The sequence below is a fragment of the Nelumbo lutea genome, chromosome 2 (assembly GCF_056320005.1).
Source record: "Nelumbo lutea isolate HS-2025 chromosome 2, American lotus-T2T, whole genome shotgun sequence".
Classification (NCBI taxonomy): Eukaryota; Viridiplantae; Streptophyta; class Magnoliopsida; order Proteales; family Nelumbonaceae; genus Nelumbo; species Nelumbo lutea.
Genome location: NC_142685.1, coordinates 28,642,267 through 28,657,322, shown reverse-complemented (window position 1 = coordinate 28,657,322; position 15,056 = coordinate 28,642,267). Strand labels below are relative to the sequence as shown.

Here is a 15,056-nt window from a genome sequence, read left to right as displayed (position 1 = left end):
TTAACTCATTCCCTTCATAGAAAATAACAATATCATCAGCAAACTGAAGGTGAGTTACTGGAATGCCTCTGCTCCCTATTCTCCATCCCTTTATTTGGCCCTCCTCATCTGCTTTGGAAATCATCCTACTAAAAACATCAGTAACAAGTGTAAAGAGGAAAGGGGAGAGTGGATCTCCTTGTCTTAAGCCTCTATTAGCTGGAGAAAAGTCCTTAACCATCCCATTCACCAGCACTGAATAACAACAAGAGTGTAAGCATCCTCTTATCCATTTACACCATTTATCCCCAAAACCACGTCTTCTCAACATCTCCAGCAGGAAATTCCAATCCACTAAGTCATAGGCTTTCTCCAAGTCAAGTTTGCAGACATCCTTTCCTTCTCGATCTCCTTATCTCTTCCACACTCTCGTTTGTAATAAGGATCTGATCTGTAATTTGTCTATCCTGAATAAAGGCTCCTTGTGCTTGGCTAACGAGAGAGGGGAGAACGACTTTGATCCTCCTAGAGAGCACTTTTGCCAGAATCTTGTAAATGCTTGTCACCAGGCTAATTGGGCGAAAATCTTTGGGGTGTCTGGCATCATTCTTTTTGGGTATTAAGGCTATGAAGGTGGCATTGATTCCAGAACTCACAAAATTTTTATCCTCAAATTCTCTAAATACTCCAATTAAGTCTTCTTTGACTATGTCCCAACAGTCCTGATAAAATGCCATTGTAAATCCGTCAAGGCCTGATGCTTTAGCCCTATCCATAGAAAAAACTTGTTTAACTTCCTCTTCCTCAATCATTCTTTCCAGCCATCCCTTATCTGTTTGGTTCAAAGTTGTCCAGTTCTCCTCCCCTACTATTAACCGATTCTCTAATGGTCTTTGATAGATGGATTTGAAGTGATCCACAATCCTACTGGCAATCTCCTCTTGAGAGGTTATCTCCACACCCTCAACCTCAAGCTTTAGTATCGAAATTTTCCTTCTTCTCCCATTAGCCAAATCATGAAAAAATTTGGTATTCCCATCCCCTTCCTTGATCCACTTATGTCTGGATTTTTGTCTCTAAGAAATCTCCTCCCTCACAAAGTCTTCTCTAGCTCCTTTTTCGGTTTCCTCCTGATTTCTCTGTCTTGCTCATCCATCATCCCTTAGGATTCTTTTGCATCTAACTCCTCAATCTAAACCAATAATCTAGCTTTTACCTCCTCCACTCTTCCAAAATGAACTAAAGGGCCAAGACTTTTCCTTCCTCATTTCCGAACACACCCCAACTTCTGATTGACTTGGATTACCCAAGGAGCTTCCATCAAAGTTTAACTTCACCCTGAACTGAGGCGGTGGTACCCAACTTTCTTGTACCACAGGGGAGGAAGGAGAGGATACAACTATAGCACTCCAATTTCTAATTAAGTCAGTTGAGGAGAAGTCCTTGAAGAGATGATGTACTTTTATCCAATGCACAACCTTGATGGTGATAACCTCAATAGTGCTTCCTTGGATTTTTCTTGCCCTAGGAAGATCCTATTGTTTCTCTCCTCCCAAATTGACCAAAGGATGGCTGCTCTGGTTATTGTCCACATTACATTGCTTCTTTTCCTTGGTTTTCGGAGAAGAAGCTTGAGTAAAAAAGGTTCAACACACCCAAGGGGGGATTTCATCTGCAACCAAACAAAGAAGAGAACCAATCCCACAAATAATAAGCAAAAGGACAAGAAATCAAAAGATGAGTTGCCGTCTCATCATTTCTTAAGCAAAGGTAACAGACATGTGGGGAAAGGCACCAATTTGGCCTTTTTCTTTGAAGCACATCCTTAGTATTGATCTTTTGAAGAGCCACTTCCCAGCAAAAGGCCCTAACCTTTGGCGGCACAGGAGAATACCAAACTTCTTTAGCAGGAAAAGAGACAGTCCAAATTCTACTATTTAGGCATGAAAGATCTAGGAAAACTGAAATCAACACAGTGAACAACTAATCTACAAAAGCCAATTCTGAATCCCTCAACCCTCTTCTCAAACCCAAATCTCAAGTCCCCTCAGACACACGAAGTGAGGAGATGGTTTTGAATTTATTTATTTAGGGGTGTTCCCAAGCCAAAGGTCCTCCCAAAACTGAATTTTATTACCTGAGCACACATCAAATCTAATGAAAGGCTGAAAGGAACGAAAGACTCCAGCAATTGCTTTCCAAGGGGAGAAATGAGAAGCCCTAGGGTCAACACCGATATCCCATCCATTAGCTGCCATCCCGTGAATACCTTCCACCACCAAGTGCCACAAATTGCCCTGCTCCAAAGGAAATCTCCACAAACTACATTTCTTAATCTGATATTGTCAATGCCTAGACCCCTGACTTCCTTTTTCTTAGAAGCTACTTCCCACTTCACTACATGGTCCTTTTTTGAGTCACCTGGTTCCCATAGAAAGTCTCTCATGAGTTCTTTTAACTTATTGGCAACCTTGACAGAAAGCTTAAAGGTAGATAGAAAATACACTGGAAAGTTGGCTACAGTGGACTTGATTAAAGTGATTCTATCCCCTAGTGAGATATAAATTCTCTTCCACCCTGCTAGCTTCTTAGTGAATCTTTCCAAAACCAGGTACCGGAAGCTTTCTGTTTTAGGATTTCCCCCCAGGGACAGACCTAAATATACCAGGGGCCAACAACTTACCTCGCAACCTAAAGCCCTAGCCACCAATTGAATCTCATCTTCCCATAAATTCACCCCCGCTCACAACTCTTATTTCAATTGACTTTTAGAAATGAGACTCTCTCAAAATGCGTTACCACCAATCTCAAATTATCCATCTCCTCAGGTTCCCCTTCACAAAAGAGAATGATATCATCCACAAATTGTAGGTGAGTGACAATCACTTGTTGCCTTCCAACTCTCCAACCTTTTAGTAGATTTGTTCGACAAGGAATATGTTGGTCTCTTTACAGTGGGTGGGGAGATAAGCAAATACTTTGTCCAATGTGTTAGCCAAGCAAGGGGTAAATAGGGAAGAATTGTTTTGGGCTCAGCTGTGATTCCTGTATTTTTTCCTAGTTTAATTGTAAGATTCTAGGAGGGGCTGCAACTCGCACCTCTCCCTTGGATGTTGTATGAAATCACAACTCTAAATCAATTTTTGAATTAATAAAATTTTACTATTACTCATAAAAAAATGATCAGAACTAGGGCTTCTTAGTCAATGATCAGAAATAAAAAAGAGAATAGAGGAAAGAGGAGAGGATTACTGAAGTTGGAACTCACAGAAGTTGGGTTGTTACTGCTCTGATACCATGTTTGCAAACCTGAAATGGAGTTTAGGGCAAGACGAAGAGAGAATAGAGAAGAGGGAAGAGGGTGGATGGACGGAAAGTGTTTTCTCAGCTGGCTCAAAAGTAAAATTTATATCAAGTGTTTAATGGTACATAAAATGACTAATGTGCCCCTTATTGGTGAAGGCACAACCAGACAATAAAAACTAATTCAGGCCCATTACAGAAATAAGGCTGACAAATAAAGAGGAAAAAGGTCCACACAGTCACCCATTACAGCGGTACCAATTTCATTTATGGGATTTGTTTTTTGCTTTTTCTTTGCTAGAAATTCAAATGCATCCATTCTTGAATTTCTGTTTGTACATAATTAAATATTGTTGACATTCTTTATTTTATCAAGACTACTTCTAGTGAAATCTATTTTCTGCTAATTTGTTAGTTTTCTTTTCCGTTTCCAATGTTGTGCTACTTGGGGGGCTATTTGACAGCAGCTAAAGTGGCTAAACTGAAAAAATTGTTTTGTCTTTTAGTAAGTTTTTAAGGAGGTTGCTGGCTCCTTGATGGCTGAAGCTGAAATTGGGTAGATTACTATACCCTTGAATATTTTGTTATTTAATTATTTTATCCACTAAAAGACAGAGCAATAGGTTCTTAAGTTCAACAACTTAAGCTGTCATCAAATGGCCCCTTAGTTGGGGAACTCTGTAGATTCTATCTAATTTTCATAAATAATAAAAATAATGGGCATATTACATGAGGACTTTCCTCCTGGATCCGGATTATAATTTTTTTGTTTGTTTGTTTGTTTTTTTTTCAGTTGGAGTTGGCTTCCAAGAGAGACTTCGCAGAAACACCAAACATTTTAACTGATGTGGTATGTTGCTCTAAGAACAGTATTTCATGATGGATACAAAATTTAAGATACCTGTTAAGGACTACAAGGATGATATGTTAAGGGTTCTAATAGTCAACGTCCCAAACTAGCAGGGTTGATGGGTGGGATTAGCATTAGTTTGTCTAACCTAGTTACTACACAAACCATCATGGCTTTGTGATTCTTTTGGGTGGTTGAGAAAAATCTAAATGCAATGCCCATAAAAATGGTCATTATAAACCATGGGCCATCATATGTCATTGTAATTCATCCTTATGATGTATCCATAAGGTATCTTAGGTTCTCTTTTGCATGATTGTATTATGCTTTCCTGTGTAAGAGACATCATTTAGTTGTTTAGCTGTATGCTTTACTACTGTTGACTGATTCTGCAGAATGTATCCATGAAACTATCGAAACACATCCTTATCTGGACAGAGGAACAAATTTACTGGATTGCTTCTCGTTTCCTCATGTTGGGATTTGAACTGGATCTTTATTCTCCCACGGAATACTGCATGGTGTATTGGTATATGTACGTTGTCTTGATCAAACTTGCAGAAGCAACACAATTCAGGATGGGGACAAGCAGTGACATTGGTGAGTATGCCATTTCATTTGTTTCTAGTCTGACATATCTCTCTATGTTAGTATAGCTAATATCTACTTGTGAGTTGTGACATCTACACAACTGACACATGCATTAGAGTTAGATCCACTGCTTGACATCTGCCACCTCAGAGGTCTCCTGCAAGGTGCAAAGTATAATATAATATGCCCCATATCATATTGATTTCCAAGGGAACTGGTATGCCATATATTAACAACTGCCATGGTTGATATGGTTTAAATTTTAATTTATATTGTGACTATCACCTGAGAACTTGTCAGAATTACACAGTAAAAACAAAAGGAGTTTTGGTCATTTGAAACTCTAGATGCACAAAATCGTATTGAGAGTTTCGATACTTTGAACCATGGTTTCCTGTACCAGAAAAGGGAAAAGAAGCAACTGAAATATAAAGGTAGCCCAATAAGATGATTATAACCATCTGATTCTTCTCTTTTGCTTGTTCCAGAGTAAAATAGAAATTTTTTCCAAAGAGAAGCAATTTAATGGGTTGGTTGTAATGATCTTATTAAGTGTTTGGGCAAAAGGGACTGATCCTATAAGTAGATCCATCATATAGCGGTCTAGTTCATTGGTAATACCTGGTTTCTAGTCTATATGCTCTTATGATCTTAGATTTCACATCCCCATTCACATGCAATCAAATGCCTAATGTCTGCACATTTCATGCTTCATAGTGTTTACTTGAGTCTATATGGGGAATCTCCTCTTGATAGAAAACATCTTTACTTGGTTTACATGGGACATACAAGATTGACCTTTGTCATTGATCAGCTAAACGTAAGGGGAAGAAGAAACGGGATCTTCCAAAGGATGTGGTTAAGGATTCTCAGATCCCACCCATGGTTTTGTTGCTTCAGTGCTATATATGTCTCTCTGAAGGCCTCACAATGGTAAATATACTTATTTTAATTTAAGCATAATTTTTATTACTCATCTTTGATCATATTTGGATGCTCAGATGAACTCTGCCGGTGCAGACCTGAGACCTAAGGTAGACTTCATGTCTGCATCTTGGACCTACTCTTTCCAAAGGACCACTTGATCCATTAGTATGGAGCTTAAGTCCACTATGCTCATAGGTTTATGCCTTCTCAGATTCATGTAAATCAGGATAAAGGTTAGAGAAGATCCATCATCCTAGCTTCTGTAGATGCTTGGTTCTTATCATGAGTGGGCTATGGCCCTTAAAGGTCCTTCAGAGATTTCCTTGAAACTATCTATGTTCTTTCTCACATGTTCCATGTTCATGATGCATAGCCAACAGCTTATCCCTTCATGTAGGCATTCTGCTTCCCTTATATTGATTTGTATCATTAATCATATCAATTCTCCCAGATGCTTGCTGCTTTGAGGAATGAACGTAAGATTTTCCAGAGACCAAGTGCATTTAATACTGAGGAAGAGGTATGCATTACTATGTATATCTCATTTTTCATCCTTGAATATTTATTTTATGGATTAAATGTTGAACTGCTGTTAGAAAAGTTACTTAATCAATGCCGAAATGAGCTGAGTAAATTCTTAAACATATAGAATCCAAGTTTTTGCCACTTGGCTAGTTTCTAGTGTTGAAAGAAAATGCTACACCAAGAAAATAGTTGTCAAAACATCACCTAGGATCAGGCATCTTTTTGAGTTTGCCTTGTGCCTTGCATTGGTGTTTTTACATAGAAGTACACCAATTTTATGTGCAGTTTATGTTACACTGTATCATACTGTATAAACAAGGATAAAGAACAAATAGGGCATTTTAGAAGGCCAGTCTTCAATTAAAGAACCATAAAATAGGTATAGTAATCTGTTCACTAGATAGAGAATTAGAGATTCAACTAATAGCCTTTAACATGTTATTTCCATAGGAAACCTCTCTTATTTCCCTTTTTAATCAATTTTGTAAGCAAAACAGAACATCATCTCTCTTCAGTAGAACAGGGGCTCTGCTTCTTTGCTTTTTGTTATTGTTTTACTTTGTAATCATTCCTCCACACCCTTCATTTTCCTTTTTTCATTGGAAAAAGGTAAGATAAATTTTATTAAAGATCAAACAGAATACAACAGGCCCCAAGGAAAGGTCCCTGGCTAGGCACAAGCAAATGGACAAAATAGTAACTCTATTATATTCAACATAACAAAGAATATATCATTGTATTGTTTTCTTTCTTCATTTTCCCATTCATTAATTTATACATTTCATTTGTATATCCTTCTCCCATTATTAAAATAGGGGCTCTGTATCACTTTTAATGGTTGATACTTCAACTCAATGTTTCAAAAACTGACCCAGAAACAGAACCACTTTTTCCTCCAGTTTCTGAGTCAGTGGTTCAACCATCTGGCTTGAACAGGTTGACTCATGCTGTCATAAATAAAATATTTAGAATTTTATAATTTTACATCTTCCATCAGTCAAAATTATAGATTGAAGATATAATAGACTGATGGAAGATGTAAAATAAATACACAATGCAAACATTGTTGCTTGTTGAAGAAAATGGCAAGGACTGATTGAAGGTGTAAAATCAATGTATAAACTACAGAATTTTTGAGAAAAAAAGGGTAGTGCCGTAATAGACTGAAGAAAAACCTCTTCCTTTTGCTGTTTTAGTGACTGTACCAATTGTGTTTGCCGCCCAAGAGGGTGGTCACCGGTTCTGTTCACCACTGCAGGTCATTGTCCACACTCCACATTTCATTGCTTTTGTCTTGGTAGTAGGTCTCAAGAGGTAGCCACCTTGCCTGTCTTGTTCATTGTTGGAAGGAGACATCACTGCTCACAGGTTCTATTTGCTGTTGGAAGAGGTTATCATCATTCACTTTTTGGCTTTAAAGAGGAAGTGAAGAGAAGAAGAGAATGGGTGTTGGGAAAGGAAAAATGAAAAGGAAATAGTAAACCTGGTTTTGGGAAATGGGAATAATTGAATAGGTCCAATAGGATTATAGGACATTTGATTTGTTTTATTTTTTCTTTAAAGGCAACCCACGAACTGTTAACCAGGCCAAACGGTTTGACAGTTAAACTCTCTGGGTCAATGGTTTTCTGACTGATTCAACAGTAACCTAAGATAGTTTGTCATGTACATAGATGACCACCTACAGCACCCATAAGAAGTGATCCGTTACAAATTCAAGGTGCTAGAAGGGCTAGGTGCAGATCAAAAAGGAAATGGGTTGAAGTAGTAGGAAATGATGCTCATAATTTAACAATGGATATGGCACCAAACAGAATGGAGTGGTGAAACAGGATTCGTGTAGTTAGGGGTGCAAGTTGGGCGGGCTGGGTCAGGTTTAAGCTTAACCCAGGTCTAACCCTAAGAATTGGGAGTAGGGCCTGAGGTCAAGCTCGAACTATCCAACCTTGGGCTCAGCCCACACTGGAATTAGATGCACTTGGGTTGGGCAATCAGTCCACACTAAAATTTGATATAAATGCATGAGTATATGTATGCATATATGTATGGTTTACAATAGGGCTGTTCACGGGTCAGGTTGGGTCAGTTTACCGGCATTTTTCCAACCAATCCAACCTGGTCGGTTTACCTAGAAATGAAACCGAAACTGACCCAGTACTAAGTAAAACTGACCTGGTCGGTTTGAGTCGGTTTGGGTCGGTTTTGTGAATGATTCTCTCGGTGTGAACGGTAAAGGATTCAAGTCTAAGAAGTGAAGGCTGGATGCCTGGAAATTAAAATTGATTTGATGGATTAAAGTTGAAATTTTATATATAATATGTATATTTCCAAAATAAAAAACTGATATATATATTTTTCCACAAATATATATATCAGATATATATTAAAACTGAAATATATCATATATATATATTAAAACTGAAATATATCATATATATATAATATATCTGAAATATATTATATATATAATGTATATCTAAGTCAGTTCGGGTCCGTTCGGTTTATGTTTTTTTGTAACCCAAAACTGACCGGTGCTGAAGAAAAACCGGCCAACTCGGGTTGGTCGGTTTGGGTCTTGTTATGAACAGCCCTAGTTTACAAAAAAAAAGTATGCATGTATGTATGCAAATGTGTCTATATATGCATAAATGTATGCACATAGTCAGACTGGACTCGGGCCAGGTTCAGGCTACCTAAGGGCTAGGCCCAGGCCTAGCCTGAAAAATAAAAAGGACTGAACTTTTGGACCTAGGTCCAGTGTGAGGACAAAAAATCTAAGTTGAATTGTGGTTTGGGTCCGTCTGGGCTCGGGTTGGGCCCACCCAAATTGCACCCTTACATGTAGAGTGGGGATATGGCTTATATTGATGATGATGGTGATCATCATCTGTGCATGGGAGACTGACTTCAATGTGGACTGTGATCTTCAGAACATCAAACATATGGCAGGTTAGAACGGCTTCATACCCAACTAGCCCCGGTCTCAAGATTGTTCTTCTATGATATGCCAATGTTTTCAACTTGTTGTCGACCTGGACAGTTGGACCATTGACCTGGTTATGACTCCAGATCCAGTTAACCTATGATCCTCTAGATTGCAAAAAGCCATTGGAGCACTGACTTGGTCAATGATCCACAAACCTGGGCAGTTGGAATGCTGACCCATTAAATCTTTTTATCAGATTACCAGCATTTATATTTGTTTTTTGGATTTTTTTTTTGTTGATATGACAATCATGGGTTGACCTGTTGAGCTAATTGGTTGAACTGAAAACTGGTGGTAGCCTCTAGATTCGTTTCTTTTTTTAATTAATATATGTTTTATACTTGATATCTTGTATAATGTTTGTGAATCTGTGGGGTGGCTGTCTGAATATGCTTGTATCCAGATTTTATAGTCTGATGGAATTTTCTGAATTGTGAATTTATTTTATTAATATGCTTGCTATATACATTTTATTTTCCTTGCAGAGGTTCATTCAGCACTTTGAGCTCCTACAAAGAGCTCATGTCCCTGGTCATATCTCGTACATGTTGTTCAAAGAATCTACAAGCCATGCACAATTCTCTGTAAGTATTGATATAACTATTTCTATTGTTGTTTAATTTGTTGCCTGTACTTCAATTAATTGATCATCCACTGCTTCCCCTCTCGAATGGTCAGACCCTAGTTAGATACAATTACTTTAAAGATGCTCAGAGGATTGCAAAAGAGCTTCGAAGTAGTTTCTCTAGTGATTCAGACAGGCTGGTGGAACTCCGTCAGATAGAGCAGGTTGCCGAGCACAACTGGATTGCCCTCAATGTCATTTGCCAAGCTGGGGCCGAGGATCCATCACTCAAAATTTCTTTTGAGTTCAGCCATCATCCTTGTTTCGCTATTGCTACAGTTAAGAGATCTTGAATTGAATTGCTTCTCTAACAGCCCACCCCAATTTTGAAACCCCAAGTAGGCTTTCATTAGTTTCAAAGAGTGCTTGTTGGTTTCTGTTCTACCAAAAAAGGAAAAAAAAGTGCCGGTTGGCAGCTGTAACATTAATTTTCTTTTAACTTTAAAGTCAATATTGATAAGAAAACTTGAGTTGATAATGAGTTAAGGGTACAAAATTGTACCATTTATGTAAATTGCGGACTAGTTGAGATAGTGTTCATAATCTCAAGGGAAGATATGTCATTTCGAGAATGTGATATGAATTAATAATAAATGTTCAGTGACATTTGAATTGTGTAAAAGACAACAGATGAGGAAGCTTTGTAGTTATTTTGCATTTAATTTTGCCAGGCTATGATGAGGAATTTTTATAAGATTCAGATATAGTTTCTTTTCTTTTCTCTTTCTCCTTTTGTGTGTGTGTGGGGGGGTGGGGGGGGGGGCACCCAGACTATGCTACATTGAAGGCTGAAATGGGGAACCCAGACTGTTGCAGTGGTCTGTTGCAGTTTTGCCTTGCTATTTGCTAATGGCGGCACTGGTTTCCCTAAGGCTATCATTGGTTTGATAGAAAATGAGAAAAAAGAGTTGGGAGAAAGTTCTTAGGTAGTTTCACAAAATTTGTTGAAGGGATTTCTTTCAACTTTCTATTGCTCTCTTATTTTCCGTCAAACGAAAGAGAACTTAAATCTTTCGAGGAAAATGATGAAAATGGCTTTCTTTCATCTTTGCTTGTGTGAATGAGCTCAAGGTACATGATTTGATCATCCAAAACACCTTTTCTTTTTCCTTTTTTTTTTATTCTCCGAAACATCAAACAGTAAAACCCTTTTCCACTGAATTTGCCAGCAAGTGAATTTACTCACGGGTTTGCCAGCGAGTGACTTACACAAGCACGCAGAAAATCTCTGTTCTTGGTTTCGCAAGAGATGGAAGAGTAGTAAATAATAATCCTTCTGATTTACTAGCGACTTCATTAGGTTGAATCTCATTAAGATGTAAGAGCCTGTGTCCTGTGCTGCCCATGGGCTCTCACAGGCTGTCGAACCTCTAGACAGCCAAAATTTTCCCTTCATGTCGTCGAAGGGATGTCAGCGGTCGGATTTGGTTCGGGATAGCCTATACAAATTTTGAAATGATTGTTAGTTGGAACAAAACAATAGACTTAAAACCGTCTAGATTATAATTTGGAATAAAAATGACAGTAAAATAATAAATAATTTATATTAATAAATTGAGTATTTTTAAGTTTTAACCAAAATTATCTTATATATTATCTATCAAAATTATCCTTTTAGACAAAAATATAATAGAAAGTACAAGAAAACTAGAAAAACTTTATATATTATTGAAAAATAGTCAATTTAGAAAAAAAAAAACACGAATCAGAACTGACCAAATAATTAGAACACAATTACAGAATCAGAATCGATATTATCTATTCGGTTTGATCCAGTGGATTGGGTGGAATTGACCCACTGAGAGCCCTACTCATGTGCACCCAACTCTGTCCCATTCTCCACTGAAAAAATGGTTATATTTGACAGTCTCTCTGTTCACATGGCTATAACTGGGTTGTATTCGATCTGGATCCAGCCACATTTGAATTCAATTCAATTATTGAAATTTCATAGATGCATTTCATCCAAAATCTGAAACATTGGATACGGATTGGGTTCAATTTAAACCTGAATCCGCCTTATTATTGTTTTTGAAACAAAAAAAATAAAAAATTAAATAATGTTAATGTATAATGAATTTATATAAATATAAAATACTGAATTTATTAATTATAAAGTATATATAATTATATAAAATATTTATACAAATACATAACTATACTATATATAGTATAAATATAAATTGGGCTTGGATGGAATTAATTCCGGCACTCAATCCAATTATTAAATGGATGCAGTTTTAGTACATGTCTGGCATCCATGCTGCACTGATGTATGGGTTAGAAGAACCATTTTCTTTGAAAACATATCTTTTTTTTTGGAAACGTTGCTGTCGGGTAGGATGTTTCCTAGAGTAACAACAACGTTTTCTGTTTGGTATCAATGCTCTAGGAAATGTTTTTAGTACCGTTACCTATTATCTAGTGCCATATCATTTCTGTTACTGCTACCTCATGTCCCTGTTGGCAGCAATGAGCTGCAAATTCCAAGAAATGTCAAATTCATCCTTACTTCAAGTCATGCCTTCCTGATTTTCAAGGTATGTTTTGAAACACCGTTTTTTATGAGAAAGCGATTCCAAACAAACAGGCATTTTTTGGAGCACTGTTTTTTCTTACATGGCACTGATATGTTGCCGTTTTCTGGAGCAAACAGCATCATTGGATGTAGAATCGGATTCTACCCACACTCTACCCACCATGAATTGCAGCCATACATTTGGATGTCAGGATAATTTTATGAGGATGATCCGGGATTCTGAGTATGATACAACACATCAGCATGATATATGGGTCCCAAGTGCATGGTGCTGACATGTCATATCATGAAACGGACTCCAAAAGTTTAAAGAGTTCACAGATGTGAATTCAAGTTTAAAACCCGAATCGGGCACAGATCAGGCCTTGCTGACGTGGAATGTCTGATGCTTTAGGGAAAGTACAGATAAAAGAGCGGCCTCAAATCAATTCAAACCCAAACCAATCTTTTGATCTAAGTTCTTTTCTACGTCAAAAAGTAGCCAGTTGTTCAACATTATTTACACTTATGGGAATGGGTCCCACTGCTTGGATCCTAAGAAGAGACCATCCACTCTGCCAGTCGGTCCCCCAGCTGACGCGTTCCATCGCTGAATGAAAGCGAATTGCGAACCACACCTGAACCAAACAGACCATAGAACCAGGAATAAGAACACCAACTACCTCGGAGGAAAAGACAAATTAGACCTTCATTCCTCTTCACTCCACATATGATAGTTGTCTTTTCGTTGAAATGGATGTGAGATCTTCACGCTAACCACAGCTGGCACTTGCTGGTGGCCACACGTGGCATGTAGATGAAAATGCCCATGGATCTAAAGCATATTACGAGTGACGTCCGTGTTCTCGGTATTCACCGTCTTAAGCGGTGTTTGGTTGCAAGTCCTATTTTGTCCAAGCAGGCAAACACCGGTTTTATTTACCGCCCTGTGTTTTTTGCTTAAAAAATGGAGGGGACTACAAAGAACCGGGATATTGGCCTGTTCGGGCAAGTGAGGCCGAGCATATCTTGGCTGCCTTTGGGGATCGTGTGAGTGGAATTGGAAATGAATTCCATTTCCAAATTCCTACCCCTTGGATTTTAGGACTTAAAATGTGCTTAGTGCCTCTCTGGGAGGGAATTCACATCTGTACCCCATAGGTGCCTCATTTTGAGAGAGATTCCTAATGCATGCTGAGATGTCTATGTGGGGGTGTAGATTTGAACTAATCTAATACAGTGATACCGCACATCTCATACATGAAGGGTCTCAATATCATGGTGAGATGTGCCATGTCAGATCATATTAACAGTGTTGGAATGTGTCTTTTAGTGTCTTCTCCAAATGTGCAACAACTTTTGTCTTTCCTCTTAGGGCTGTCAATGGACTTAAGAAAGTTTAATACCCCATCCGAATATCCAACCTGATTAAAAATCTGAGTCTGGTTATTTTATAATATGTATTTGTTTGAATAAAATAAGTATGTGTTTGGTTTAGTCTATCTTTTTTTATTTTATATTTTATTTGTTTATAAAACTAAGAAAAATAATAATTACAATCGTTCGTTTGAAAAATCTTTTTAAACATGCAGAAAAACCAAAATCCACTTTATGGATACAAAAGAACAAGAGAGAAACTACTAAATAATACTTATATAACAACGTTTATTAAGCAAACACGTACGAAATCAAACACCCTGTAAATCAGAATTTGCAGTTTTGCACCAACCAATGCGGTCAAAGAATTACTTGGTGATTTCTGAATCAGTCCTCCCGTCAATGCAGTAACCTCACATCAAATAATGCATCTAATTGAAGAATCTGATGCACACTTTAACGGTGTTCAATTGAATTGAGTTGAACTCAGTGAATTGAGCAAGCAATTGGTGGGCCCACATCACTCCATCTCTCTATTACAGAATCCCACAAAAGGAGTAATTATGGTTCGGGTCCAAAGCTCAATCTGTCAGATGGTATAAGCAAAAGTCCAGCAGTTCTTCGTGGGGGCCCATTGGGTCCAAACATGGAAAATTTTCAAAACACAGAAAATAAGCCAATAAGGCTCTCTGTTGCAGAAGTGACATAAATCTGGCATAGAAGACTTTAAGCTTACGTCCAAACGCAATCCAAGAGGTCCGTCAGAAAGACGTGGTACGCTTGCACGGTGGAAACCGGAAAGGGACCAACCTATCGCACGACAGCTCCTTCTAGAAAAACCCCCGAAGTCAAAAACGAAGGCTGCTAAAGAAAAAAGTCAATAAATCAAACGGCTGATATTCACCCCAGAAGTTACCTGAGCGGGACCCAGTGGATGAAGCTTCTAATGGATGGCATTTATGTAATATAAATGGAAAACCAAGCCTAGATTGTGAAAGAAAATTCAAAATTCTGCTGCGTTTAATCTGTTGCCAGCTGGCAATCTTTTAGCTTTTCCTCGTTCCAACGCTGCTCTATGCTTTCTCTCTCATGGTGTCTCCCGAGTTGTCCCGAGTCCCGAGTCCCGACTGTCATTCTTGTTATAGTCTAGACTTCAGTTCAGATAAGATCAGCACCAGTCCATCAATGATCTCATAGATCTGGGTACAAGTTAATCTGGTAATACCGTAGTTAAATCATTGCATGTCGAACATAGATATGCGCCACGTATGAATGGCGTCGTTGTTTTAATATCAAAAGGACCAAAGTTAAATTGTAGTATATTACATTTTTAATAAGGAGTATTACATCATAGATGGTAGATTCTGACCGAGGT

The 15,056-nt window shown here is 38.0% G+C and overlaps 1 protein-coding gene across 2 annotated transcripts in view; it reads left to right on the top strand.

The window, feature by feature from the left end:
- MAK10 (MAK10 homolog) overlaps nucleotides 1-10,461 on the top strand; it is a 74,131-nt gene extending 63,670 nt beyond the window's left edge. For both annotated transcript variants that reach the window (XM_088973252.1, XM_088973253.1), the window contains 6 exons: nucleotides 4,076-4,132; nucleotides 4,528-4,732; nucleotides 5,538-5,656; nucleotides 6,102-6,170; nucleotides 9,647-9,745; nucleotides 9,840-10,461. In XM_088973252.1, coding sequence (XP_088829378.1) covers nucleotides 4,076-4,132; nucleotides 4,528-4,732; nucleotides 5,538-5,656; nucleotides 6,102-6,170; nucleotides 9,647-9,745; nucleotides 9,840-10,079 — 789 coding nt within the window. In that variant the 3' untranslated portion in view covers nucleotides 10,080-10,461. The remainder of the gene's footprint in view (nucleotides 1-4,075; nucleotides 4,133-4,527; nucleotides 4,733-5,537; nucleotides 5,657-6,101; nucleotides 6,171-9,646; nucleotides 9,746-9,839) is intronic.
- The last annotated feature ends 4,595 nt before the right edge of the window (nucleotides 10,462-15,056 follow it).